General features: G+C 47.3%; 1 protein-coding gene across 3 annotated transcripts; it reads left to right on the top strand.

Annotated features, from left to right (window-relative positions):
- CD244 (CD244 molecule) lies at nt 1-22,966 on the top strand. Of its 3 annotated transcripts, XM_027614156.2 has the most exons (10): nt 1-244; nt 7,878-7,920; nt 12,399-12,725; nt 12,815-13,084; nt 14,694-14,801; nt 15,241-15,308; nt 17,099-17,158; nt 19,054-19,116; nt 20,360-20,416; nt 21,643-22,966. In XM_027614156.2, the coding sequence occupies exons 3-10, from the start codon at nt 12,503-12,505 to the stop codon at nt 21,721-21,723; spliced, it is 930 nt and encodes a 309-aa protein (XP_027469957.2). In that variant the 5' UTR covers nt 1-244; nt 7,878-7,920; nt 12,399-12,502; the 3' UTR covers nt 21,724-22,966. The 3 variants fall into 3 exon arrangements, with proteins under 3 accessions (XP_027469957.2, XP_027469955.2, XP_027469956.2); XM_027614154.2 differs by lacking the exon at nt 7,878-7,920; XM_027614155.2 differs by lacking the exons at nt 7,878-7,920; nt 14,694-14,801.
- Nucleotides 22,967-23,719: the final 753 nt, after the last annotated feature.

Raw genomic sequence — 23,719 nt, 5'->3', positions numbered from 1 at the left:
CTTTCTTGGTGGCCTTGTTAGCTCTCAGCTGCTGAGAACAGCCTTGAGTAGAGGAAATTGTGGCCGGACAAACAGCGAGGCAGTTCTGCTCCCCCTCTCCCTCCAGCTGGGTGGTTGCTGCTGAGCCTGGGCACGAGCAGAGCGTCTGGCGGGCGAGGAGCCGACCGACCCCTCTGTCCTCTAGGGATGTTGGGGCAAGCTCTCGTCCTCACACTCCTGCTCCTCAAGGGGAATCAGGGCCAAGGTAAGGAGGCCCAGCCTGGCATGGGGTGGGGGATGGCATGGACTTGGGGCCATGGCCCCTGGGGAGATCAGAACCCAGAGCCCCTGGATTCAGCTGTTTACAAGGTCGCCTGGCACCGTGACGACGAGCAGCTCCTGACAGCTCTGGACAGGCTAGGTCAGACAGAACTGGCTAGCAGCGGGTTGGGAGGTCTTTGAGAAGTGCGTCTGGCCATGCCTTCAGCAATTGAGCAATCTCCTTGTTCTTGGGGCAGGGAAACTCCTTTACACTGGCTTCAGTTTATCTTTCTGTGTAGTGGGGAGAAAGCGTCCTCTCTGCTGGCCGTAAGAAGGACAAAGGAAATATTCTCTAATGTGGCGTGATTACCAGCAGAGAGAAGTGGCCCCTGGGCTTGGGTTTCTCTAAGGAAGTTGGGTGGCTCTGGAAATCAGAGACTGACAGATTGCTCCCCAGGCAGAGAAGCTGAGCCAGGAGGAGGGAGCGTGCAGCCAACAGCCACTCTGCCTGAATGGCCTGGCCCCTCACCCCCCAGCAGCCTCCAGCAGCCCAGAGGCTACACGAACCTGAAAATTATTAGGGAAATGCTGGCTTGGAGCAGGAGGTGGGGAAGGGGGAAGAAGGAGACCATATCAGGAAGCTCCAGAGCACATGGAAAACTCGGCTTGGGGAGATCTCAGCTGAGGGCTGCTCCCCCTTCATCCAACCCTGGAGTCAAGGGTGCTCTGACATGTGCGTCTGCATTCTAGGTCAGTGGCTCTTCCAGGGCCATCAAGGGTGAGGGAGTAAGTGGAGGACACACTCTGGGTGCAGAGGGAGGAAAGTTGGGCCCAGGGTAGTGTTTGTCTGGGGCCTGTTGGAAGCCCCATATAGACCCATCGCGGGCACTCTTGTGTCCTCCCAGACACAGTCTAGGCTCCAGAGGACTGGGGGAGACCGGCGGTTGAAACACACGCATCTGTATTTACAGCTCCGTAACAAACACAAGGGAAGGAAAGGCAGAGAGCGCTGAGGACAGGGAGCAGTCGGGAATATCTGGATGCCAGAAGTTGAGCCGGTCTGAGAAGATGAGACTGAGTGACAGGAGAACGGGGCTGTCCCACGTCCACACCTGGGGCGCGGCTGAGCACACCCCCTGCAGGGAGACCTGGGGGGAGCTGGCCCCGCCAGGGTGTGGGCACAGGCTGACGGGCTTTGGCTTTAGGGAACTTCTCCCTCTTCCTGCTGCGCCCTGTGTTTGTGGGGCTGGCCTGCTGAAAGCTGAATGACACTGCTGCTCTGTGTATTGGTTTTCAGTTTTAAACTTTTATTTTATTTTTAAAATTTTTAAACTTTTAAATTAAAAAGTTTAAAATAGTAATTTCAGAGCTCCAGAGAAGTTGCAAGTATAGTACAAAGACTTCTTATATTTCCTTCACCCAGACTCACCAGTTGTTACCATTTTATCACATTTGCTTTATTTCTTTTTGTCCCCATATAGGTATGTGCATATAAATGTGTAATAAGTATGTTAACTAACAAAATTAAAATAAAAAAATAGAAAAAAAATTTTGCTGAAGTATTTGAGAGTGAGTTACAGGCATCATGTCCCTTTACTCTTAAGTTTTGTAGCATGACTCTTCTAAGAACGTGGGCATTCCCATATCATATTATATCATGTCAGCACAATTATCAAAATTTAGTAAATTTAACATTGATACAATCAAATACACCGTCCATATCTAAATATTACCAATTGTTCCAATAATGTGCTTTATGGCATTCTCCCCTCTCCAATGCAGAATCAAATCAGGATCATGTATTACATTCAGTTGTTAGGTCCTTTTTTTGTTATGTCTCTTATTTTTTTATTTAAAAAAGTTTTATTTTTTTAAAGTAGGCCTCCACCCAATGTGGGGCTTGAACTCACAACCCCGAGGTCAAGAGTTGCGTGCTCTACTGACTGAACCAGCCAGGCACCCTGTTTTGTTTTGTTTTGTTTTGTTATGTCTTTCGATCTACAACCCTCCTCAGCCTTTCTTTGTCTTTCATGACTTTGACATTTTTGGAGTACAAGCCAGTTGTTTTGTGGAAGGCTCCTGAATCCGGGTTTGTGAGCTGGGCTATGCTTTCTGGGCGGGGTTACTATACAGTTGAGGCTGTGTCTATTTCAGAGCATCCCATCAGGACACATGATGGCAGTGAAACCTTTTCTTTTTTTTTAAAACTTAGCTTACTGAAGAATTTAATATGCATAATATATATGTAAGAAGCTCCTATCACTCTTGAGGTTTGCCGAGCGTTTTCAGAAGCTTCTGAATGCAGAGTAAAAGCCACACATTTTACAGTGGCCTACGTGATCTGGCCTCCCTGATCCCCACCTCCCCTTCCTCTCTCCTTCCTTGCACGCCCTGTGTTCAGCATCCCTGACCCGCTGCTCCTGGAGCACACTGCACTCCATGGCTTTGCACTCAGTTTTCTCTACCTGGAATGCCACTTCCCCACTGGCCACCTGGCCTGCTCCCTCCGCCCCTCAGGATTCTGCTCATACCACCTTCTCAGGGATGGCTTCCACTGAAATTGTCAACCCCGCCATCCTGTAATGCCTTATCTCCCTCTCTGCTTATTTTCTCTGTGGTCTTCATCTCCATTGGACGCACTCTCCTGTTTACTCCTTTGTTTTCTTTTCTGTCTCCTGGGCTCCTCTTTACCTCACTAGAATGTAAGATCCTTGAGGCCAGGGCTTTTGTCTGTTTTGTTCACTGCTGTTTCTTCAGCCTCTAGAACAGTATCTGGCACAATTAGAGTCTCAGTAAATCTTGTCCCTTTATTGAATGAATGGATGGATGAATACTTTAAACAACCTCTAGAATAAAGTGAGAGTTTATCTGTCTATTGGCGAGTTTCATTGGGAGAAGCTGTTCTAGATTTTAAGCCAAGTACTCCCTCTGTGGCATTGAGGAAGCTAACTAACTTTTGTTTCTCAGTTTTCCATTCATAAGGTGAAGTCAACAGTGGTGTTGCTCTATAGGGATGTGTCACCGTTAGGTGAGGTATGCTACTATAACATGCTTAGAAAGTTCTTATACCAGGTGCCCCCAGATGGGCACTCATGTTACTCAGTTATTTGGAGGCAGGGTCTATGTTTCACTTAGTTTTGTGATCAGAGTCAAGAAGAGAGACTAATTTGTTGGTTAATTATTTAAGTCAAAAGCAAGTTAGAAAATCCTGGATGAAGGGCAGCCTCGTGGCTCAGTCGTTAAGCGTCTGCCTTCAGCTCAGGTCATGATCCCAGGGTCCTGGGATCGAGCCCCACATCGGGCTCCCTGCTCAGCGGGGAGCCTGCTTCTCCCTCTCCCCCTGCCCCATGCTTTCTCTCTCTCTTTCATGAATGAATAAAATCTTTAAAAAAAGAGAGAGAAAATCCTGGATGAGGGGTGCCTGGGTGGCTCAGTTGGTTAAGTGTCTGCCTTTGGCTCAGGTCACGATCCCCGGGTCCTGGGATTGAGCCCTGCATCAGGCTCCTTGCTCACTGGGGAGTCTGCCTCTCCCCCTGCACCCAGGTTGTGCTCTTTCTCTCTCAAATAAATAAATAAATAAATAAATAAATAAATAAATAAATAAAATCTTAAAAAAGGAAATCCTGGATGAGATGATGTTTTATTTATTTTTAAAGATTTTATTTTTTTATGAGAGAGAGAGAGAGATATAGTGAGACAGAGCACGAGCAGGGGGTGGGGAGAGAGAGAAGTAGTCTCCCTGTTGAGCAGGGAGCCAGGACCCTGGGATCGTGACTTGAGCCAAAAGCAGACGCTTAACCAACTGAGCCACCCAGGTGCCCAAGATGATAAGTTTTAATGGGTAACTCTTTTCTGAAGGTTTTCTCATTGTCATAACTGGGATCTTTGGGAGAATGCAACATTTTTAACTTAAAAGAACACATATTCAAGACACTTAATCCTATTATGACATTGTACAATGTGAAATATGCTAATTGTTTTCACAGGGACATCTCCCTCTCAATTCCCACTCCTTCCCTGATGGTGCTTGAACACCTTTGGGCCAGGCCCTGGGCTAAGTATTGAGAATTTGATGGTGAATCAGTACATGGACCCCTCCTTCACAGAGCTAACATCTATCACAGGACTCAATACATAATTACAGCTGTGATTAGTGCCCTGCAAAGTGCTCACACAATAGGTACTCAAAATGTTAATTGAGTGAATAAATGAATTCTTTTTAGGCATCATCTTAGAAGCAGATTGGGATGATTTTGGGGTCAGGTGTGTTGGGAAGCAGGGACCTTCAAATAGCTGCCCACAGGAGTGGGTCCAGGTCCAAAATTCAGGTTTGCTCTGTGCATTCTGAGGGGACCCCAAAGGACACACTGGAGACTGTGAACATGCAGGGGCTGCAGACAAAACAAAACGGCAGGGCAGCATCTCATGGATTAGCTCTAAGGCATGCTTACCGGCTCTTTTTACAGACTGTGTTAAAATTTTCACTTCTCGGGAAGGAGTCTCTGATTCTGACTACTCTGTCTGGGATCCACGCAAGTTCTAAGAAGACTATTTGTTTCTGTTCCTCACTGTATTTGTATCTCTTCCTCACTGCACCTCCCCTGAAACAAAGTGAATGGTGAAGTCGTTGGGCACGGGGGGACAGACTGGGTCTCAGAGAACTCAGGGCTGCAGCACCATCCTAGAGGGAACTGGTTCCATAGAAATCACTCCAGGGTTTGCTGGACCATTGTCTTCATAAACAGATATTTAAAAATTTAATTTAATTTAATTTTTGTTATTTTTAGAGAGAGAGAGGGCATGAGCAGGGAGGGGCAGAGGGAGAAGGAGAGAATCTTAAGCAGGCTGCACACTCAGCACATAGCCCCCCCTGAAATCATGACCTGAGCCAAAATCAAGAGTTGGACACTTCACCCACTGAGCCACCTAGGCGCCTCAACAGACATTTTTATTAAAGCGTGACACATGTACAGAAAAACATAGAAAATTAGAAACATACATCTCCATGTGTTACTGTTAAATGAACATGCTTGTGTATCTACCACACATTCTCTCCATTCATTAGCTCTTCCCTCTTTCACAAATACAACCACTGTTCTCACTTTTGACATCATAGGTTAGTTTGGCCTGTATATAAAGGGAATTATATGGCATGTGCCTTAGGTTTGGCTTCTTTTGCTCAACATCTGATGAAATTTATCTATGTTATTACTTGCACCTGGTCATTGCATGGTTTTTCGGTGTATGACTATACAGAAGTTTATTCATCCATTCTGCTATTAATGAATCTTTGGGTTGTTTTTTCCCCCCTATTATAATAATGGTATTAGTAGCCTATTGTACACACTTTTCATATATGCATGTCTGTTGGGTATATCTCTAGGTGTAGAATCATGGGGTATGTATATAGACTTGTAGTGGATGCTGGTCAACTGTTTGCCAAAGTGGTTGAACCAAGCAGTATATGAGAGGAGTCCCATGATGCTTCAGGGCTGTTGGCTCTTTTTGAGGCCCTGCAAATGGGAAGTGAAGGTGCAGGTGTGTGGAGCCTGGAAGGCAAAGGCTAAAACCAAGGGAGCCACATCTCTGGTATTCTGCACAAAATTCCTACAGTATACTTGTTTCTGGGAGTTAGCTGAGACACATTCTTGAATTTAAGTAATTAATTAATTAATTAAATAACTTCATTAAGCATTTACTATGTTCCAAGAACTATGCAAGATTCTGTTGATGAAACAAAGATGAAACATATTGATTATATCCTTAAGAATCTTTCAGACAGAGGCGCCTGGGTGGCTCGATTGGTTAAGCAAGCGTCTGCCTTCGGCTCAGGTCATGATCCCAGGGTCCTGGGATAGAGCCCCGCATCGGGCTCCCTGCTCAGCGGGAAGCCTGCTTCTCACCCTCCCACTGCTGCTCCCCCTGCCTGTACTCTCTCTCTCTGTCAAATAAATAAATAAAATCTAAAAAAAAAGAATCTTTCAGACAGAGGAAAACGAGCATGTGCAGCAACAATTGTAAGGGAAGTGTCACCGACAGGCAAGACCCATTTAGAGCACAAAGGGAGCTGAGAAAATGGCGATTCCTTCTGGTGGGGGGTGGGGGAGTGCTGTGGGATGTGGCCTTGAAGGATGCAGAATTGCTCAGGAGATAGGGATAAGGAAGAAAGATAAGGTGAGTAGAGGGAACAGCTGGATGGAAGTAGGGAAAACACAGGGTTTGGATGGGAAATGAAAAGCAAATGCACCTGTTAGCTTGGAGAAAGCATAAATGAGCTGATTCAGTTAACTGATACAGGGAATTGGGGGGGCATGGGCTGAGAAAGGCCGATAGAGGTCAGGGGGTTGCATTGTCCGAGGAGAGGAGTCAATATGGCCAGTGAAGCCCCCAATGTGGGGTTAAGTGGAGAAAGAGAGGAGATGAAGTGGGATGTGGGCCATGGAGGGTGCTTTATCTACTTTATGATTTTGCTTTGACTGGGGCTGGCCCTGCCCCGGCACTTTTGGGATCTTACTGGGCTCTATCCATTCAGTGTCCAGCGGGTGGCCCCTCTTCTGCCTTCCCCCAAGCCTGATGGCACAACCCCGAGCAGAGAGAAACCTTAACATCCTTTTGTTGGCTGGTGGAAGTGTACTGCTCTGAGACTTGCCCCCGCCCCCCTCCCGGCTCTCAGCCCTCACCCCTCCTCCACCAGCAGTCCAGGTCAGAGTTAGCCGAGCTGACTGTGGACACTGCACAGCTTTGGAGGCTGCAGCCCCTGCACCTGAGCTGCGGGCTGGGCAGGACTCCCTGCTGGCCAGATTGTCTCATTGACCACCCTCCCTGCTGGCTGCCCATTTCTTCCTGAGGAGGCAGTGGAGTTAATCACCTCACTTCTGCTCTCCCTCTGCAGAGTTACTGTTTTACTCCATTTGTTCTTAACCACGGGAAGAGGGGCCCCAAAGCTGCTGAGCGGTAGCGACAGCAGTGGTGGCAGCGCCAGGGCCTCCCCTGACCACCGGAATCTGCTGTGGCCTCTCCTCTCTGAACAAGCCAGTACTTTGTCAGAGCCTCCTCCATCTCTCACTCAGCATAGGCTAACTTGTGTGGAAGTATGTTTTCTTTTCCTTTTTTTTTTAATTATTTGTTTCAGGGGTATAGTTCTGATTCATCAGTCTTACATAATACCCTGTGCTTATTTCACCCCATAACCTTCCCCCACAACGTCCATCACCCGGTTACCCCATCCCCCCACCCCCTCCCCTCCAGCAGCCCTCAGTTTGTTTCCTATGATTAAGAGTCTCTTATGGTTTGTCTCCCTCTCTGGTTTCCTCTTGTTTCATTTTTTTCCTCTCTTCCCCTATGATCCTCTGCCTTGTTTCTTTTTTTTTTTAAAGATTTTATTTATTTATTTGAGAGAGAGAGAGAGAGAGAGAGAGAGCACATGAGAGGGGGGAGGGTCAGAGGGAGAAGCAGACTCCCCGCTGAGCAGGGAGCCTGATGCGGGACTCGATCCAGGGACTCCAGGATCATGACCTGAGCCGAAGGCAGTCGTTCAACCAACTGAGCCACCCAGGCGCCCCCTCTGCCTTGTTTCTTAAATTCCACATATTAGTGAGATCATGTGGTAATTGCCTTTCTCTGATTGACTTATTTAGCTCAGCAAAATACCCTCCAGTTCCATCCATTTCGATGTAAATGGTAAGTATTCATCCTTTGTGATGGCTGAGTAATATTCCATTGTGTGTGTGTGTGTGTGTGTGTGTGTGTGTGTGTGTGTGTGTATACACACCACATCATCTTTATCTATTCATCTGTCAGTGGACATCTTGGCTCTTTCCACAGTTTGGCTATTGTGGACATTGCTGCTATAAACATTGGGGTGCAGTTGCCCCTTCAGATCCCTACATTTGTATCTTTGTGGTAAATACCCAGTACTGCAATTGCTGGGTCGTAGGGTAGCTCTATTTTCAACTTTTTGAGGAACCTCCATACTGTTTTCCAGAGGGGCTGCACCAGCTTGCATTCCCACCAACAGTGTAGGAGGGTTCCCCTTTCTCCGCAACCCCGCCAACATCTGTCGTTTCCTGACTTGTTAATTTTAGCCATTCTGACTGGTGTGAGGTGGTATCTCATTGAGGTTTTGATCTGGATTTCCCTAATGCCGAGCGATGTTGAGCACTTTTTCATGTGTCTGTTGGCCATTTGGTTGTCTTCTTTGGAAAAATGTCTGTTCATGTCTTCTGCCCATTTCTTGATTGGATTATATGTTCTTTGGGTGTTGAGTTTGATAAGTTCTTTATAGATTTTGGATACTAGCCCTTTATCTGATATGTCATTTGCAAATATTTTCTTCCATTCTGTTGGTTGTCTTTTGGTTTTGTGTACTCTTTCTTTTGCTGTGCAAAAGCTTTTTATCTTGATGAAATCCCAATAGTTCATTTTTGCCCTTGCTTCCCTTGCCTTTGGTGATGTTTCTAGGAAGAGGTTGCTGCCTGTGTTCTCCTTTAGGATTTTGATGGACTCCTGTCTCACATTTAGGTCTTTCAACCATTTGGAATCTATTTTTGTGTGTGGTGTAAGGAAATGGTCCATTTGATTTTTTTATGAAATAAAAAAATGGCTTGTTAATCCTCTGTTGTATAATTCTTTTCTTTCTTTTTTTTTTTTTAAAAGATTTTATTTATTTATTTGACAGAGAGTGAGCACAAGCAGGGGGAATAGCAGCCTAGGGAGAGGAAGAAGCAGGCTCCCCACTGAGCAGAAAGCCTGACATGGGGCTTGATCCCAGGACCCAGGGATCATGACCTGAGCCAAAGGTCTCAGCCACCCAGGCGCCCCCCTCTCTCTCTTTTTAAAGATTTTATTTATTTATTTGAGAGAAAGAGAGACAGACAGAGAGAGCACAAGCAGGATGAGGGGTAGTGGGAGAGAGAGAGATAGCAGCAGACTCTTGGCTGATCATAGAACCTGAGGTGGGGCTCAATTCTAGGACCCTGAGATCATGACCTGAGCTGAAGTCAGACGTTTAACTGACTGAGCCACCCAGGTGGCACAAGGTCATTTTTGCTGCATTGTATTCAGAAGGCCAGCCCAGTTGCTGGAGATGGGGAAGTGAGCTCCATCTCTCGAGGATGGGTGGAGCTACAAAGTCACATTGCAAGGGGCATGGCCATTTTTGCATTTTTTCTTTAAATTTTTTATTGTTATGTTAATCACCATACATTACATCATTAGTTTTTGATGTAGTGTTCCATGATTCATTGTTTGTGCATAACACCCAGTGCTCCATGCAGAACATGCCCTCTTTAATACCCATCACCAGGCTAACCCATCCCCCCACCCTATTTATTTGACAGAGAGAGACACAGTGAGAGAGAGAACACAAGCAGGGTGAGTGGAGAGGGAGAAGCAGGCTTCCTGTGGAGCAGGGAGCCTGACGTGGGGCTCAATCCTAGGACCCCGGGATCATGACCTGAGCAGAAGGCAGATGCTTAACCTACTGAGCCACCCAGGTGTCCCCATTTTTGCATTCTATCACACTGATTTTCTGCTGGAATTCTCAAACTTTAAATTTAAATTAAATTAATTTTAATTTTAATTTTAATTCCTTGAAACATAATTACAGAGTTATCTAGGTGCCCCTTGAGCCTAATTCTATTGGTTATTTTTTCTTTTAAGTTTTGAACATGTTTCCTCGCCTTATGCCTGTTTGTTTTTTATTTCGTTTTGGACATTATGCATGAAAATTTTAGAAATAATTTAATGCTCATGTTGATGTTATTTTTCTCCAAGAATAACTTATATTTTTATTTTAAAAAATATTGTATTTATTTATTTGACAGAGAGAGAACATAAGCAGGAGGTGGGGCAAAGGGAGAGGGAGAAGCAGACTCTTCAGAGCAGGGAGCCCAACTCAGGGCTTGATCCCAGGACCCTGGGATCATGATGAGCCCAAGGCAGACACTTAACCAATTGAGCCACCCAGGCACCCCTAAAGATTTTATTTATTTATTAGAGAGAAAGAGGGAGACAGGGGGGAGGGGCAGAGGGAAAGGGAGAGAGAATCCCCAAGCAGACTTCATGCTGAGTGTAGAGCCTGATGTGGGCTCCATCTCACAAGCCTGAGATCATGACCTGAGCCAAAATCAAGAGTTGGATGCTTAACCAGGTGTCCCAGTATACCCACTTCTTAACATGAGATCCCTGAACTCTGTGTTCTTTTAGTTCCTTGAGTTTATTGTGAGCCTCCAGGGACTAGGAGTCAAAAATGCTGGTCTCACCTCTCTGAGTTTCCTTCTTCCGGATCTTAGCCCCATAATATTTCACTGCTTTATTAGCTCCCCGATTCCTTTAGCAATAAGCTTTTATATTTTGCCCATTTTTTTTCCTGGTTATTCTCAGTGGCAGGGTTGGTTAGCATGTCTTAATGTGGTCTTCATGATCAGAATTAGGAATTCTTTAGATGATTACTTATCTCAACTATTAAGTGTATGCTGTGGAATAAAAGTATGTTCTGCTTTCAGATCACAAATTCTCTGGCATCAGGAACCATGTCTTGGTTGAGGCCCCAACTCTTTGGGGCCCTGGTTACACTGGGGATTGTAACCAGTGGGGATTGTTCTCAGGATTTTTGTGCAATGCTTGATTGCACCTCTTGGCCTGTTCTCATATATAGGACCATGGGAGACAAAGACACAGTCTCTGTTTCTGGTTTGGCAATGGACAGAGCCAGTTCAAATCCTAAGAATATGAATAGGAACCCTATGTGTTTTTTGTTTGTTTGTTTTGTTTTGCTTTTAAAGATTTTTTCCCTAAGTAATCTCTACACCCAAAGTGGGGCTCAAACTTACAACCCTGAGATCAAGAATCTAGTGCTCTACTGACTGAGCCAGCCAAGTGCCCCAGAACACTATGTGTTTTATTCTTTGGACTGTCAAGATCAAAGAAACACAATCTATTCTTTGGACTGTCAAGATCAAAGAAACACAATCTATCAACCAAATAGTTTCTTTAATTATTTACTCTGGCTCCTGAGGAAATGCCAGGGTGAAGGTGTGGTTGGGAGTGAGCATGTTTATAATGCATCCGGATATCTAAAAATCCCCCTCTTCTATTTTAACAGATCTGTTCATATAACAATCCCCATCTCCTATTCTCTCCTCCAAATTCTTTCTGACCCTCCCTGGCAGACCTTTTTATTTCCTACATTTATTATGTGGCCATGCCACATAGCTTCCCTGCCAAAGATGGCCACTCGAGCTTCCATTTTTCTTTACTGACTGCACTGGGCTTTCCTAGGGGAGGCAAAAACTAGTAGCTCTATGTCACACCCTCATTTTAATTAGCACACATCTTGATCTCTAGAGAGGACAAATGCAGGGAGGTCTCACGGTCATGTAGTTTTATTTTTCTCTAATTATTCTTAAGGGAGTGATGGCTGTGGAGACTTCCTAGTGACTAAAAATTTGGCAAACATTAATGAGAAATGACCCACGTTTGATGTGTTAAGTGCTTCAAGAGAGGATTATGAATCTAGCTCTATGGGAGGACAGGGGAGGGAGCTATGAAGGGAACTTGGAGGGTTCATCTTACTGGGTCTGGCCATACAGAATTTCCAGAGTCACCACTGGCCACTGGTGGTTGTCTCAGCCCTGCGTGGAGGGAGTCACGTCAGATACAGTGTTTATAACATTGTGGTTAAGAACTCATCCTCTACAGCCAAATTGACTGGATTTCAAGCTCATCTTTCTTGCTATGTAACTTGGGCTGGTTACTTTTCAGTTCTTTCCAGTCAGTTTTCTCACCTGTAAAACAGGGATAAAACTCTCATAAGGTCATCGTTAAGACATATAGTGAAACATGGTTAAAATGTTTTCATAAAACTTTATATAAAAGTGTTTTATGAGCTTTATATGAAGTGTTTAAAACCTGCTGCCCCACAGAAAGAAGTCAGGAGATTTTAGCTATCATTACTGGTTGGTGGGCTCCTTCAGAGGAGGGGCATGGAGCTTGGGGAGGGGGAGGCCCAAGGGAAGTACACTTTCAGGTTCTGTTAGGCTCCGGTCTCCTCACACATGCCTCCTTCCTCTTGGCTCAAGGGAAGTCACATCCAACTGCCTGCAATGCTCAGGGCTGGCACCCTTCCTGCCGCCTCCAACCTGTGTTCTCTTTTCTAGAATCCCTAGATTCTCCTGAACGCGTGGTCGGACTCTCAGGAAACCAACTCTCGTTACTGCCTCCCAGGACACAGACAAAGCACATAAACTCTGCTCAATGGAAGATGCAGAAGCACTCAAGTTCAGAATTTTCCGTGATAGTGATTTGGAAGAATGGGTCTGAAACTTGGACTTCTAATCATCTCAAAAAGACATTCGATTTTATAAAAAGGAATTTAACTCTTCTCCTCAAAACAGCTCAGCAGGACGACAGTGGCCTCTACCTCCTGGAGGTGACTGATGACAGTGGGAGAGTTAAGAATCACCAGTTCCAGGTTTCTGTATTTGGTGAGTCCCTAGGACAGCTCAGCCTGCCTCTCTGACTCTTGCAGGGCTTTTATTTCCAGTGCCTTTCTGATCAGAATCTCTGCTTCCAGATCACGTAGGGACACTTGAAATAGTGGAGGAGAGGAAGGTCCTGGACGGAGGGAGATGCCAAGTGTCTCTGTCCTGCTCGGTCTCCAGAGGTGGTAATGTGAGCTATGTTTGGTATAGAGGGAGCAAGTTGATCCAGACACCAAGCAATCTCAGCAAACTGGAGGAACAGATTGATGTCAGTGCCTTGGACATATACACCTGCAATGTCAGCAACCCAGTCAGCTGGGTAAACCACACCTTCACCCAGAGCTGTCGGAGTGTTGACAAGCGTAAGTGGAGCACTTTGGACTAATAGGGGCTGAAAGTGTTGGACCCCATAATCAGTCTCATGCCAGAGATACTGGGGTATAAGATCCCTTGGCTGCCTCCTCAAGCGCCTTGCTGCCCCTCCCTGGGGTGGTCCTGGTCTCTGGGCACACAGTTCCCTTATGTTATAGGCCCAGGCCTATCTTAGTCTGGGAAGAATTTTATCCCCAACAAGAATCTCCTAGGAGATGCTAGTTTTTCTTTCATGTAGGGAATGTTTAGCTGTTTGGTGGGTCACAGCCCTGCCACGGCTGCTGATCATCACTTTCTTCCTCTGAGAGACTGATGGAGACTTGCTTCCTCCTCCCAAGGAAGGATAACTCCTCCAAGCCATGTAGTTCCCCAAGAGGTAACTGTGGTGTACACGGTGCCCTAGGTCATGGGAGGATGTTCACAGGGGTTCCTGGAAGAGTTTCTTGGTTTATTGCTTATGCTCATCCTAAGAGTTATCTATCATCTATCTATTATCTATCTATCTATCTCTCTATCTATCATCTATCATCTGTCATCTATCTATCTTTATTTATTTATTAATATATAATGTATTATCTGTTTCAGGGGTACAGGTCTGTGATTCGTCAGTCTTACACAATTCACAGTGCTCACCATAGCACATACCCTCCCCAATCATCCTAAGAGTTACCTTGAGTTAAGTTTGCACCAATTTTTATCGGATCAATAAATCCAATAAGATTAGACTTAATGTGTCGTCAGCATGGGCATTACAGGGAAAAACCTACTTGATGTCCCTATCCTTAAGGAACTTACGGCCAAATAGGGGCAACAAAACTAGGCGTTCCTAGGCAAAAAAGAAACCAGCGAGCTGAAGCGATTTGGAGTGACAAGGACACTGGCTTTTGGGTCATGTCAGCTGTGGTTTCATTATTCACTAGCTCTGTGATCTCAGGCAGCTTCCTTACCTTCTCTGAGCCTCAGTTTTTCTCGTGGGTAAAATGGGATGATAATAGGTAACTCCCAGGATTGTTGGTAGGATTAGATGAGGTGATGTTTGTGAAGAGCCTCACCAGCTAACATCTGGAACACGTAATTCCTTTCCCTGACCCTCTCGTCAGTGGGCTTGCACATCAGGCCACAGGTGTGACACAGACGGTAAATGTAGAAGTTCCAATGAGGAAGATCAGTGGTGGCAGGACTGGAAGGAAGGGGAGGGGAGGGCTGCCTGGCGCAGCGTGGGTGCGATATGTTTTGCTGAGTTAACAAAACAATGGGTAGATGTCACATTTGCTGTGCCGGATGCTTTACATGTATTAGATCATATGCTCCACTCCCTTATGTAGATAACACCATCTCCTTTTATACGTGAGAAAATGGAAGCTCAGGAGGTTAAGGAAGTTGCCCAAGGTCACAGAGCCAGGCCGGTCAGATATTGGTACCCATGCTGTTAGCATCAGTTGGGGAAGTCACCCAACTGTAGAGAGAGACACCTTGATGGTGCAGTCAATGGGACGTGAGAGAGGAGTGCGCGTTTGAAACAAGTCCTGCAGCAGACAGGCGGGAAGGGAGGAGAGAGAGAGGCTGAAAGCTCAGGCCTCGTGCTTTCCATGTCCCTAGAATACACCTCTGTGAGCTTTATGATGATCATTGTGATTTTTCTAATCACGCTGCTCCTGGGTGCCCTCACCTGCTTCTGTGTGTGGAGGAGGAGGAGGAAGCAGTCAGGTGAGTAAGGGTCCCCAGGAGGTGCTGTTGCCCGACCTGACACCCCCAGCGGCATGCGCCTGGGAGCACAGCACCTGCTTTTCCTCTGGAGCTTGGGACATGCGTGTGCATGTTTGGGGGAGGGAAAGCTGCTGGGCCCTTTCTCCCAGGTCATACCTTCTGGGGGTCCTCGGCATGTTTACAGCCCGATGTGCAGATTTGCCTGCTGGTGGCTGGTTTGTTGGGGGACAGCCCGGCCCGATGGAGTAGCTATGTCGGGTGGTTGCTGCTGCTGTGGTCTGTGGGCATCCTGGGGAGAGCACTAATCCGCCTCCTTTCTAGAATCTTTCTCAAGGTCTTGGCCATCTGGGGTGGAGGTGGAACTGTGAGAAGCAGAAGCCTGGCCAGGATACCCTCTGGATGTCTCTGCAGCTCTGTCTTTGCTGCTTTTCTCCTACAGAGACCAGCCGAGGGGAAATTCTGACAGTTTATGAAGACGTCAACACCGTGCAAAACAGGAGTAATCAGGTACGGTACATGAGGGGCTGGAGTCTCTCTCCACTAGCCTGGAAGAGGCTTCTGGGGAGGAGAGCCATTAGGAGCAGGGAGACAAAGGGTGCCACACAAGCGCCCTCTCAAAGTGATCCTCAGCCCTCCCGTCTGTCTTCCCCAGCAGCCTCCTAGCTCTGGCTGTGGAGGAAAAGCAGAACACGAGGGGGAAGCTGCTGGGAAGGTTGGAGCCCAGCACGCCCACAGTAGTGGACAGAATGCGGCTCTTCTCTCCCCAGACGGCACCCTGGTGGCCCTGTTTCCGCCCCATCTTCCCAGCGGCACTAAGCCCCAAGAAGAATCCAGCATTCTTGTCTTTTGTGTCTGGCCACAAAAGACTTTTGTCTCGGGCCCCTGCACGGCCAAGTTTACTTCTTTGGGTCCCTTGATTGTTGCCGTGGCTGCGGAGGATGCCAGCCTGACCTGCCAAAGCATATGGTGTCGTCGCTAGCGCAGTGGTCTGCGCTCCCAACTTTCTGGGGGGAGGCCTGAGTCCAGCTGAGGTGCTAGAGAGAGAAACCGGGTTAACCCAGAGTCAAGGAGCCAGAGCGGCTTCCTCCGAGAATCTGCTGACAACCTCTCCCGCCATCGTCTGCGGGGAGTGGCTGCCTCGGCCTGGCGTGCAGGGCTGTAGCCGCGGAGGGCACTGCAGAGCCGCTGCCGGATGCCCCCCACGGCTCTGCCCCGCCCCCGGCCCCAGCAGGGCAGGAAGTGGGGACAGGCCTAGGGGAAAGGCAGTGCCTAACTGGGGAGGCCGGGAGGGGTGGGAAGGGCCTGCTTCCGACCGGCATTCCTGGTCCTCCACCCGAGGAGGTGAGGCGGGAAGGCGGCACGGTGGGATCGCCTGCTTTATCACACGTGTGAGGCCTTGTAGAACAGGCAAGCCTCTTCCCTCAGGTCTGGGCTCAGTGGGAACCAGGAATCAGGGCCGTTTCCCCAGCCTGTTTCCTTGCCCCATTAGTGGAATATTGGGATGTGAAACAGCTCCTGGGACAAATTCCTGAGAGCAAGTGCATCTACCTATAGCTAGAAGCCCAAATGCTCGTGACGAATGGCCTTTCCTCCCACAAAATGAAGATTGCTTTAGGTTAGGTAAATGCAGGAGGAGAGTAGAAAATAACTAGTCAGAGTATAAGAAGTCTTGTGGGGATTCAGGCCTGTTTCTCTGCCTCTGACTCAGGAGCTCCTCCCTCCGTGGCCTCATCCCTTGCTGGCTTCTCCCTGCTCAGTCTGCTGTGGGCAGGAAGGGAACAGGAAGGGCATGGTCTCTCAGCCTCTGGCCTCGGGTCCAAGGCTTCCCCCAGCTCTGTAGCTGCCTGGGGACTGGCTTGAGGCCAAGGGCAAACTGGCCACCAAGGCTCGATCTAGAGAGGGAGCTTTAAAACAGTGAAAGCCTCTGAATTTCAAGGCTCAGATCACAGCCCCACTCAGGGCTCAGCCCATTATCAGTGGTCATGTGGCAAATTTGGCTGAGAAGTTCGCAAAGGCAAGTTTCTAAGTTACCAAAGTAAAGCCAGTGATGGGAGCCCCCTTGGTCAGGGTCACTAGGTGCAATCCCTTCATACATGGGTGGTTCCTTGCACGTGACACTAATTCCTCCAGTGTGAGTCGCTCTTTCTACTGTGGCTCCCCATCCTGGGGTGACGAATGACCACCTCCTTCGCCAGCTTCTGGGAGCCCCTCTTGTTTGCTGTGTCTCTTCCCATCCAATCCCAATCTGGACAGACACAGCCATCTGACCACGTGCCCCTTTACTCTTTCTTGTGCAGGAGCAGAGGCATAATCCCCCTGGAGAAGGAAGCACCATCTACTCCATAATCCTGTCCCAGGTACCACGCTAGTTTCTCGAATCCTTTCCAGGCCTGTCTATGGGGCTTCCTAATGCCTTCCAGAAGCTCACACTCTTGAATGGCAGAATAAGGGCTTGGTGCTCCTAGAATCTAAAAGACAGTGTGGCCTCAGCTGCATTAAATTGTTTGAAAAGATCTGTGTGGCTCTGGAGCGTCTTGGCAGAGCTGAACAGAGCTGGAAAGTCTGATGTAGGTTTTCTTTTTCCCTCCATATGCCTGGCAACAGGTGTGGCCCAGACAGCCGGTAGGAGGAGGAAACTCGTCAGGAGACTCCGCTTCTGTTTTCTCCCCCTGCTACTTCCAATACTTGGGGCCCTTATAGTTTGTTTTGTTTTGTTTTAATCTCGGCTCCTTATTATATCTGTTTTCAGGAAAGGATGTATCTGGTTGTTCTCTTTTATCTTACAATGCCTTAACAATAACAATTTTTTAAAGTTTACTTATTTGATAGAGAGAGAGAGAGAGAGAGAGAGAGAACAAGCAGGGGAGAGGGGTACAGAGAGGGAGAAGCAGACTCTCCGCTGAGCAGCACGATCCCAGGACTCCAGGATCATGACCTGAGCTGAAGGCAGATGCTTAGCTGACTGAGCCACCCAGGCGCCCAACAATAACATTTTTTAAGTACTTACTATGTCTACTTTCTTAATGAATCTCACAAAACAGCCTCATGAAGTGGGTCTAATACAACCTCCATTTCGCAGATGAGGACAGACACAGGTTAACTAATGTGCTCTAGGTTGCAGAGCTGAGCTAAAGGGCTTCTTGAAGCCTCCACTCCACCTGCCCCCTTCCTGACTTGAACGTTCTTGGATTATAGAAATTTACCATGAACTGGAGAAACATCCTCTAATTTTGACAGCTAAAATGACATTATCCATAACCCAGGCTGGGACATCTGTCTCAAGGGAAACACTGCCTCCTGGTGGCCAGTGATGAAAAATTTCTGATAAATACGACAATTTTTTTCTTTTTCTCTTTTTTAAAGACTTAAGTCCTGAAGCACTAACCTCTTCAATTTGGTGGCTAAGCTGCCAGGCAGAGGAGTGGTGGTAGGCTTCAGAGAAAGATCAAGAGAAGGAGGAAGAGGAGAAAGTGAAGGGACAGAAGGGAAGGGAGGACAATGAAAGAAGAGAGGCACTGAGGAAGAAGGGGGGAGGGTGGGAGGGAGGTGCTCAGCCCTCACAGCCACTCTGGGATTCCCAAGTTGGGGGTTGTCTCCTCCTGTTCCCTATAAGATAATGTGATTCACTGATGGTGGGTCAAAGTCCAAGAGCCTTAAAGAGAGATGCAGGAGTGACTGTTACCTGCTAGTTTTCTGGCTTTATCCACATTGGATTCCCACATGAGGAATCTGAATAAATGCAAGGAAGAGCTCATCTCAGACTGAGATGTTGAATGAGGAACCTCCTCCTCTAGAGCTTCTTAGAAGAAGGATGGCTACCTGCCTTTGAGGACACCTGGTTCAGGTGCAGAGAAGGCAGTCATGTTGCCAGCGGGAGGCACTGAGGTATTGAGGAAAGACCTCTGGCGAGTCTGGGGCTTAAATTCCACTTCTACTGTGAATATACTGTCTGACTTGGGCTATTTACCCCTTTGGAACCTCATCTGTAGAATGGGGCAAATGATGATCATTCCTCTCATGTAGGTGTATTATAAGGGTTGCGGAGAATACATGTACAGAATAATGCTACCTTTACTGACAGACGGGGATGAGCATTCAGGTTGTCTGACCTCCTGAGTCCAGGGTTCCTTTCACTAATGCTTAGAGCTTCTGTCAGGGCAGGGTTGGGGGGAGGGGTGGAAGAGATGACCTCCCTCCCTAGGATTCTGTTGGATCTACGCTTCTGAAATAACTTTATTTCTTTTCTCATTAGTCTTCTGCTCCTACATCACAAGGAACAAATACATTATATGCATTGGTACAGCCTTCCTGGAAGGTGAGTCTCCCTCTCCAGGGGGTGGTGTGGATGCAGATGTGAATTTTGCATGTGCGCATGAGTTTGCACAGGGTGTGTGCACTTCCACTGTGTGTATCTGAGCAGCTTGGGTTAGATGGCGGTATTTAAATGTTAATGGGCCAAGTAGAAGTGCCTTTCTGGTTCTGTTTGGAGAAAAAGAACAGCTCTGAGACTAAGAGAACAGTGGATTAAAGGAGCCTCTAGGAGTTCCTATGGGACAAGGACAGAGACAGAAAGGTGGTGCTCTGTACAGAGAGACCACGCCGTCTTTAGGAGGCCAGCTGAGGCTACGGCGAGAGATACTAGAGGGGTTTCCAAGGTGGGGGAATATGGCCCAGAGCCAGAGGAGTTGCCCAGACCTAGAGAGACACAATGTTGACTTTCAGAAAACCAAATAAAGGTTCTGGCCAGTCATCTGCTGGTGGGGGCCTCTGGGCTGAAGCAACCCATCACAGTCCCCTCAAATCCTACTCCAAGCTAAGCTCACAGCTCTTTTGTGGACCTGGTGCCCATGGTCATTTTTTTCACCTTGGCTGGAAGAATGGTATTTCCAAGGCTGGAGCCACAGTACGAAGACATAAACTTAACGTGGTAGTATGGGAAGTTGGGAATATGCCGAATTGTGGAAGTATTGAGTGCGTGCAGGTCAAGATCAAATGGGGGAGAGGTTTAGAACAGATTTTCAGACTTTTTATTCACCCTCCTTCCAATATGTCATTCAATCTCTTAAGATTCCACCGTGAGAGATATTTATATTTAAGTTATATGCTGCAATGCAAGGCCAAATGGATGGTCATGGGCACCACGGTCACATGCTTGTTATTAAGGAGACTCTACCTACCACTGAGAGTACCTCTGAATTCCAATGTTTCTAGGGTTTCGCCAGGGACAGGGGATGTGTGTGCCAGAGTGCTTACACTAGGGTTGTGTGTGTGTGTGCTGGGAATGTGTGTATGTGTGGATCTGAGAGGTATGTGGGTGTGGGATACCAACCTCTGACTTGGGTTCAGAAATGTCATGTCATACACAAGTATGTATTGTGCCTTCTCCGGAAACCATAAACCCCATTATTTACTCTCGGGGTAGGAGATTCTATTCACCCCTGGCTGTAGGTTCAGGGATTATTTTTGGGCCCAGAGTCTCTTTGGGGCCTCTCATATCAGTGAGGAGTGGGACATTTCCTGACTTGAAGTTAAGCACTCTTAACCCTCTGTATTTCCAGTCTGAGTCCAAGAAGAAGAACCAGAGCTCTTCCTCCAGTTATACCATCTACGAAGAGGTAAGATTCTGGAGCTCCTACTGAATGGGTTCAGTGCCCATAGAAAAGCCTTGAAATTGAACACTCGTGAAAAAGCTATGCATAGAGTCTCAGAGTTGTAGAGATTTTAGGGATCTTTTCTTTTTTTTTTTAAGATTTTATTTATTTGAGAGAGAGAGAGAGAGAGCACAATCAGGGAGGGGGCAGAGGGAGAGGCAGACTCCCCACTGAGCAGGGAGCCCAACATGGGGCTCGATCCCAGGACCCTGAGATCATGACCTGAGCCCAAGACAGACGCTTAGCCAACTGAGCCACCCAGGCGCCCCCGAGGGATCTTCCTATCCACATTTTCATTTTAGAGACAAAGAAACTGAGGTCCAAGGAAAGCAAGGGTCTAATTCAAGGTCATAGCATGTGTTAGGGTTGGACTCTTATTGGGGAGCTTGAGTTTTAAACTAGGGCTGTCCTCCAGCTAGTTCCCCAGCTGTGGGCTTTACACTGGACATCTCTCTTTGCCAAGGGTGTGTGGGGTGAGGGTGCAGAGAAGGGAGGATAAATAAATCTAAATGATTTTCTAAAGTTAGCAAGTCATTGGGAACCATTCTGGGGCATAGGTAATCTTAAGCTGCTGCTGGAATGGACACTGTAAAGTGACCATTGAGGCTGGTGGCTGAATTGAGTCCCGTCAGACCATTTAGGGAATGGCAAATAGGGACTCAACAGTTTTTGAGGGTGTATTATGTATTTGGTAGCCTGCTAGTGGCTTCATGTGAATTATCTCATTTAATCCTCATAGAATGCCATGAGGTAGGTATAATTATACTTCCCATTTATACCCAGAGAAATTAAGGCACGGAGGGCACTCCCACCCACTAGCTTCCACCTGTGGTCCAATAAAGACGCTGCCGGGGGTCACGAGAGAGAAGGTGGATGGGGCCCACTGGGATTCCCTGGTGCTTCGGCTGCAGGCCCACATCAAAGCCAACGGGACAGCCTCGGGCTGCAGAGGGCACTGTGTGGGCCAAAGCAATCTAGGGCGGGTCATGTTAAAAAAACACTGGACTTAGAGCCAGAAGAACTGGCTTCAAACTCCTCCTTTACTTCATACTGGTTGTTGGCCCTGAGTTATTTCACTTCAAGCTTCATTTTCTTAATCTGTAAAATGGGGGTAATAATTCATACGTCTCAAGGTTGCTATGAGGATCTCCTAGCGGGAGAGGGTCTGAAGTTCTTCTTTTCTCCCGCAGGTTGGAAAGAGGCGACTCAAAGCCCAGAACCCTGCACGACTGAGCCGCAGGGAGCTGGAGAACTTCTGCATATATTCCTAGCTGCTGCAGCTGTTCTCTCTTACATCCCAGCATTGCTTTGGGAATCAGCGCCATGGATGACACCACATGAGTCTACAGAATGGTGCACAGTCTAGAGAGGACATGGGACTTCGTTTATCGTCTATGTCTTGTTTTGAAAATGATTGCTAATAAGAGCAAGACTGTTAAATAATATCTCTCAATTTATAGACTGGATGAGAATGGGTAGACAGGTTGGGTAGTTCATAAAAGACCACAAAGCAAGTCCAGAGCCACACAGCAAGTTTATCTAGTGCTATGCAAATGCAGGATGCTGTTATTATTAGCATCAAGATCCCTTCCCCTGGTTTTCTAATGTGTTACTCATCTTTCCTCTTCTCTAATCTGGAATGACCACATTTCTAGACCCTCCCCTTGCCCAGGCCCATCTTCCAAAGAGGGAGGAAAGATAATGGCGACTCAGAGGAAGAGAAACAGCGCCCCCTCTGTGAGGAAGGACTGAGTAGCTGTAAGCGGCTGGCTGCTCCTCCAACGGGGCTGGGTCTAGGCTTTCCTCGAATACAGAGGAAAAACTTCCCTACCGCATATTACACCTTTACTTCTGGCCACTAGGTCACGAGGGAGAATGGGCAGGAATGAGAGTAGATGGGGCAAAGCAAGCTGATCTCTGAGTGGAAAAATCACCCTGAGCCCATTGCTGTCCTGATAATTGGACAGTGAGACCAGCTTTGCCTACAGTATGATATATGATTTACAAAAACACATTATTAGAAATCTACTTGAGCTTCTTCACAAATTCTTCACAATTGGAAACCATATTCTATTTAAGTTCTGAGTCCTGATGAGCGCTCCCCAGGGCATATGCTGGAGGAAGGGCTCAGCCGGCTGTGCAGCTGGAAACTGGACACTCTGCTGGGCTCCCCTCAGTCCTCAGGCCAGACTCTTCCACGAGGCTGTGGGGACCAGAGTTGAGACTCCGGCCGCGCCCAGGAAAGGGGTGAGTGTGAACTGGAAGAGGTCCTACTCAGAGACCCCAACAGTGGCTATTGCATGGAGCCTGGTTCTTCAATTGCCCCATTCTGTATTTAACATATGAATTTAATATAAAACTATGCTGTTATTCAGAGGCATTCTAAGTTTCTTTTCTGAGTTAAATTTATGTGTCCCTTCCATATTCTGTACTTTTCCTCTCTATAGCAGCCAAAGGGCACTTGTGCCCATCAATAAACACATGTCTGTTTAATTCCTACTGGAGAGGGGTCTGGATTCCTTGCAAGCCATCAGGGTCTCCCAGCCTTGTTCACACTGGAGCAGATGATCCCAGAATCCCCAGATCACAGGCCATTCAGTCTCATGGGGGATAGCCACAGCTTGCACTTGCTCATGCCCTGCCTGATCCCTCTCCCGTGGGGGCTGTTTGACTGGCCGGCTGGTTTCCTCCTGGAGACAAGTGTGGACAGACCACATTTTGGAGCCGATGTCAAGGGTAAAAACCAGGAAAACATATACAAAAGGAGTCTGGGGTCTCCAAGGCACGTACTGGCAGTTCAGTGCCAGAGTCAGAAGTTTGGTGAGCAGAGGGAGCAGGAAACAATGGGAGTTGGAACAGTTCAGATGAACACCAGAGACACTGACCATTGACCTGGCCTTTCATGCATCCTGAGTTGTGTAGATCTTGAACTGGTCAGTTATGCTTTTGGGGATGCTGTATTCTAGAGTGTAATAATGTACATTATCATATGTCTTCACTGAACTTCTGTAATAATGCCTTACGAGGATGATTATCCATGCAATGACCACCCAGTGAAGAAACAGTAGTTAAGCTTCTGCTGTGTATGAAGCACTGGTTGGTCCCTAGGAGTACTCATTACAGGACACAGAAGACATATTGACTCCATAGGACACGTGCAGGAAAGTATGACAGCAGAAGCACAACATTAAAGGACATACATGGGCTTCCAGGTGCACGTGACACAAACGTACACTACAGTATCATGAATATAAGTCAAAGGTAGCA

Source organism: Zalophus californianus, chromosome 10 (genome assembly GCF_009762305.2).
Source record: "Zalophus californianus isolate mZalCal1 chromosome 10, mZalCal1.pri.v2, whole genome shotgun sequence".
Classification (NCBI taxonomy): domain Eukaryota; kingdom Metazoa; phylum Chordata; class Mammalia; order Carnivora; family Otariidae; genus Zalophus; species Zalophus californianus.
The sequence above is the reverse complement of the archived record's forward strand: the minus strand, read 5'-3'. Positions and strand labels throughout refer to the sequence as shown.

Bases quoted from the DNA above. Each gene is read 5' to 3' on its own strand.
- CD244 (XM_027614154.2), top strand. From the start codon at position 187: ATGTTGGGGCAAGCTCTCGTCCTCACACTCCTGCTCCTCAAGGGGAAT. The intron at 245-12,398 runs GTAAGGAGGCCC...TCTCTTTTCTAG, and splicing joins CAAGGGGAATCAGGGCCAAG to AATCCCTAGATTCTCCTGAA. The intron at 17,159-19,053 runs GTACCACGCTAG...TTTTCTCATTAG, and splicing joins ACTCCATAATCCTGTCCCAG to TCTTCTGCTCCTACATCACA.